General features: G+C 51.7%; 1 protein-coding gene across 2 annotated transcripts; it reads right to left on the reverse strand.

Moving 5' to 3' along the window:
* On the reverse strand, positions 1-3,745 carry IL36RN (interleukin 36 receptor antagonist). 2 transcript variants are annotated; one of them, XM_077773471.1, is made up of 5 exons: positions 3,697-3,745; positions 3,298-3,353; positions 1,899-1,984; positions 713-840; positions 1-545 (listed from the first exon to the last, which is right to left on the reverse strand). In XM_077773471.1, exons 2-5 carry the CDS (start codon positions 3,324-3,326, stop codon positions 321-323), a joined length of 468 nt encoding a protein of 155 aa, XP_077629597.1. In that variant the 5' UTR covers positions 3,327-3,353; positions 3,697-3,745; the 3' UTR covers positions 1-320. The 2 variants fall into 2 exon arrangements, with proteins under 2 accessions (XP_077629597.1, XP_077629598.1); XM_077773472.1 differs by lacking the exon at positions 3,697-3,745 and adding an exon at positions 3,531-3,545.
* Between the last annotated feature and the right edge of the window lie 656 nt (positions 3,746-4,401).

The following is a 4,401-nucleotide window of genomic DNA, read 5'->3' on the forward strand; positions in this document are numbered from 1 at the left end:
AGTTACCATAAAGCATGAAGGATTTCTACCGCTTGCTCCACTCTGACCCCTTAGGAACCTTCTATGTGGCTCCCCGTTTATCTTATATGGTTTTTGCAAGGTCCCACAACAGCAGCACCAACCAACAGGGAAAGAAACTGAGGACTAAGCCCCAAATCTCAGAAGGATTTACCTAAACTGGGAACCAAAAAGGAGAGTGGCCAAATGCCCAGCCAGAGGTGGGGTCCCTGAGAGCAGAGGAGGTGGCTGCCGTCAGTGTCCTCCACCTTCATCCCTGCCTGAGCTGGCTCGGCCCAGGGAGTTCTGGGGAGCACATTGCCCTAGTCACACTGCTGGAAGTAGAAGTCCGTGATGGGGCCATCCCAGCCAGCATCCTCTGAGAGTTGGGTGAGTCTGAGAGGCTGGTCTGCTGCGGGCATAGTGCAGAGGAACCAGCCTGGGTAGGCAGCGGACTCAAAACTGGAGGTGAGCCCTGTGTCCCGTCGGTAGAAGGTGAAGCTCTTGGATTCCTTGGTACCGAGGTAGAGCTCCATGATATTTACTGGCTGGGAGCAGAAGGGCATGGCGGGTGAGGGGAAGAAGTGGAGGGGGTAGNGCAATCAACAGAACCCCACAAGGGAGAGGAGCTTGGGCCCCACGACACCCAACCCAGTGCTTCAGCATCTGCTAGTTTAGGGCGGTCAGATAGCAAGGACGCTCCAACAAGACTCACCTCTAGTTTCAGAGCTGGTTCCTGCCCCGTCCCACATGACAGGCACTGGCTCCCTCCCTGGACGCCCAGGATGACTGGAGAGAGCCTGGCATCCAGAGACCGATTGGGGACAACACTGATCTCCTCACCTAGAGAAAGGAAGTCAGATGCAGAGGCCTTGGCTACCCTTCCCTCCCTCTCCCCACATCACGGGCTTTGGAAAGCAGGACCTGCATGAGACGTCCTGTCCCCAGACTGAGCAGAAGGGAAGCCTGTTAGCAGCTGTCACCTAAGGAAGGGTGGTCTCCTGTCAGTTGGCCCAGTGACATCAGGGCACATAAGCACATTGTGCCGCCTCCCACCCCGTGCCCACCCCCTGGTCCAGGCTCAGATTTTCAAGTCTTCTCTAATCCCCAGGAGGATTTGACCACTTCCTTTAATGCCGCTTGACCCTCTTTGGAATGCCTCTCTTTGGAAACTTCATTGGATAAGACTCTCATCAGGGTTATTTGGACATGTTTCTACCACCTGTGAGATTCCTGAGAACAAAAGAGGGGCTCATTCTTCTCTATACCATCCCACCCCCACTCATACAAACACATACACACATGCATTCACATATACACACATGTATGCATGCACACGTGCACACATACGCACACACACACAGCTGTAAAAGTGTCCCAAGTGGGCAGCTGTGTGCTGTTTTAGAGAGAAGATCTGTCACGGTGTAGGTGGAAGGAGTAAGCCCACCTACCACCTGTGTCCCCTGCTCTGAGTGACCAGGAATCCCCAGAGGGCAGAGGGGTAAAGGGACCCAGGGTAAAGGGGCAGAACCCCACTCCCACATGGGAATAAAGGCCCTGGAGAGCCTGTTGTAGATCTCTCCTCAGCACTGGCTCCCAGCAAAAGGAATGTTTGGCCTAAGTCCACCTACGAGGGAAGGACAAAGCATTCATCTTGAAAATATTGCCACCTTTGCATAGCCTTCAGGTGGCACTGGGGCATGTGTCCTCACTTTGCTGGAAGGTGTAGTGTTTTATTTGTCCTTGTTCAGAGGCCGCTTTTATGATGGCCCATCTACTGTGTCAGGCCTGGAGTCTGTAGGTCTGTGCCAGTCTGCACGGCTGTTCTAAGCCCTCATCAGGCCCCGTCCCCTCAGAGTGTCTAGAGACCTAAGGAAGTAGGGTCACATTTTGCCACCAACCTTTGATGACGTTCCCTGCGTGCGGCCCTCCAGCTAGAAGCTGGTTATCATGCAGATAAAGCACCTTCAGTTCTGCATCCTTCATTCTGAAACATCAGGACAGGATGACAGTTAGGGGAGGGGGGTGCTCCGGCTTGCTGGGCTCTACAGAGTCCCGCTGTCCCCCTCCCGCGGTGCCAGAAGTAACAGCCCAACCTTCTCCCCAGCCCTGCTGGGCTCATCAGACCCCACCAATGGGACAGCAACGCAGCCTCCCATCTGAGCCTTGAATTTGCCCCTTCACCCTACTCAGTCTTTTCTACACCAACCAATCCCCTCCACGGGTGATGGTGGAAAAGAAACTGGACTGTGAGTCAGAGTCCTGGGTTCTTGTCTGTCTTGCCACCCAGGTCACAATAGACAAGTCACTTGACTATTCACTCGTTAAATTGCTAAATTAAGACAAGGGGTTAGATAATGTCCAGGCCTTTTTCCAGATGAAAATCTGATTCTTCAGTCACTCGATCAAGACATCGAGGCACATTTACTTCCACTTATTAAGTGAGGAATATCTTTAAATTTGAAGCTCTTTCATTTTACTTTTCACATGTATTTCTCAGCTCTGATCTCAGTTGATTTTCTGACATCCTATGAGGTGAAAAAATACACCCTAAAGTGGGTTTCTTCAGCTATTATATGGAAATAAGTCTGCTGTGTGCAGATTGGTCCCATGGTGGCTAAACGCAAACAAATCTGTACTTCAGAGCTGCTAACATGCTGAATTATGCCGTGGTTCTCTCATAAGGAGGCAGAGAAGGCAGTATTTCCCACATTTCTTGCTCAAGGTGCATCACTGTATCAAGTAACTCATGGGATAGGGGTTCCACTGAACATACTTTGGGAAAAGCTAAGACTCCCAGTTCAGAGAGAGCAGGGACAACTTGTGCTCACAATTGCAAAGTCCAGAACACAGCAGACTGCCTGACTCGGTACATGCCAGCAGACAGAAGACTGACTGACTAGTTCTGCCCCAAAGGGCAGCAAGGAGGTAGCAGAGCAGAGTGGCTGGACAGACATTAATTCACCCCATAATGTTTCCCATTAATTCAGTAACAGCTCCAAGCTGGGTCTCCTGACTTCCATTCCCATTATGGATACATGAGGCCACGGCTCGACAGAGTGATTCACTTGCTCCCCTTCTCATCAGGGAACCCCCATGAGGTGGCCATCCTCAGCCTGACAAAGGCTGGAAAAACTTTCCTTAGGTCAGTGAGGGACTGTTCACAACTTCCCCGCTGCACACCCGCCTATGCTCGGAGCAGCCGCAGCCCCTCCCTACCGGGAAATGATGGACAACAGGTCTACCTGGCACTTAACTTCCCCCCAGAGGACCCGGCCAATCAGAGGCTCAGATACTCACCGAAAGCAGAGCGCCCCACTCAGGACCATCTTGAGTTGCACAGTGTGTAGACTCTCCTATTTTAAAATAACACAGAATCTTAGGTGGAAATAGAGGTCGAGCTGGCAGGGGCCTGGGTAGCAAGCAGCGTTCTGACCCCACCCCCTCAGCATGGGAACATCCCCCACAGAGTAGGGAATTCCAGGTCTGGGGTCAGGACTGGGGAGAATGAAGCCCAGCTCCCCAAAGGACACCTCAGAATGCTCCTTTCTCCTGGCAGAGCCGGTGGTATCTGCCTGCTCCTCTGAGATGCCACAACCCTTTTAATAATGCACGAGGGAGGAGCCCCTGAAACTGCCACAAGCTAGGAGGAGGTATTTCACACCACCCTAAGCCTCCAGAAACACCTGCTCTTCTTACCTCTCCCAGGGAAGGAAGGTTCAGAGATCGTCTTAGGAATTCTAAGGAACTTCCCTGAGGCTTTCCAGGCTTCCAGAGCACTCAGCATCTGGACCTCAGGTGCTTCCAGACACAAGGCTTCAGCGCAGATAGCCCCCAGACAAACAGATTTTAGAACAAACCCCCCTACCTCCTTCCTTCCTTCCTTCCTTCCTTCCTTCCTTCCTTCCTTCCTTCCTTCCTTCCTTCCTTCCTTCCTTCCTTCCTGACTTTGCCAGGCCTAAGGAAAATGCTGGAGGTGGGGTTTTCCTGCGTAGGCAATGTTTAGTCTACATACTCATTGTAGAAAAACCTGAAAATCCAGATCAGAAAAAAAAAGTGAATACTTGTGTTCTGTGAGCATGCCATCAGAAAGCCAATGACAGGGGCGCCTGGGTGGCTTAGTCGGTTAAGCGTCCGACTTTCGCTTAGGTCATGATCTCGCGGTTTGTGGGTTCCGGCCCCGCGTCGGGCTCTGTGCTGACTGCCAGCTCAGAGCCTGGAGCCTGTTTCAGAGTCTGTGACTCCCTCTCTCTCTGACCCTCCCCTGCTCGCGCTGTCTCTCTCTCTCTCTAGAAATAAATAAAACATTAAAAAAAAAAAAAGAAAGCCAATGACAACACTTTTCCTCTGTGTACATACACACATAAGTGTCAACAGTGCCTCACAGAAATGTACACTCGATTC

The sequence above is a fragment of the Crocuta crocuta genome, unplaced genomic scaffold (genome assembly GCF_008692635.1).
Source record: "Crocuta crocuta isolate KB4526 unplaced genomic scaffold, BGI_CrCroc_1.0 scaffold67, whole genome shotgun sequence".
NCBI classification, from domain to species: domain Eukaryota; kingdom Metazoa; phylum Chordata; class Mammalia; order Carnivora; family Hyaenidae; genus Crocuta; species Crocuta crocuta.

Coding starts and splice junctions, on each gene's coding strand:
- IL36RN (XM_077773471.1), bottom strand. CDS start 3,326: ATGGTCCTGAGTGGGGCGCTCTGCTTTCG. Junction 1,985..3,297: donor AGTGGGGCGCTCTGCTTTCG/GTGAGTATCTGA, acceptor CTGATGTTTCAG/AATGAAGGATGCAGAACTGA. Junction 841..1,898: donor CGCAGGGAACGTCATCAAAG/GTTGGTGGCAAA, acceptor TCCTTTCTCTAG/GTGAGGAGATCAGTGTTGTC.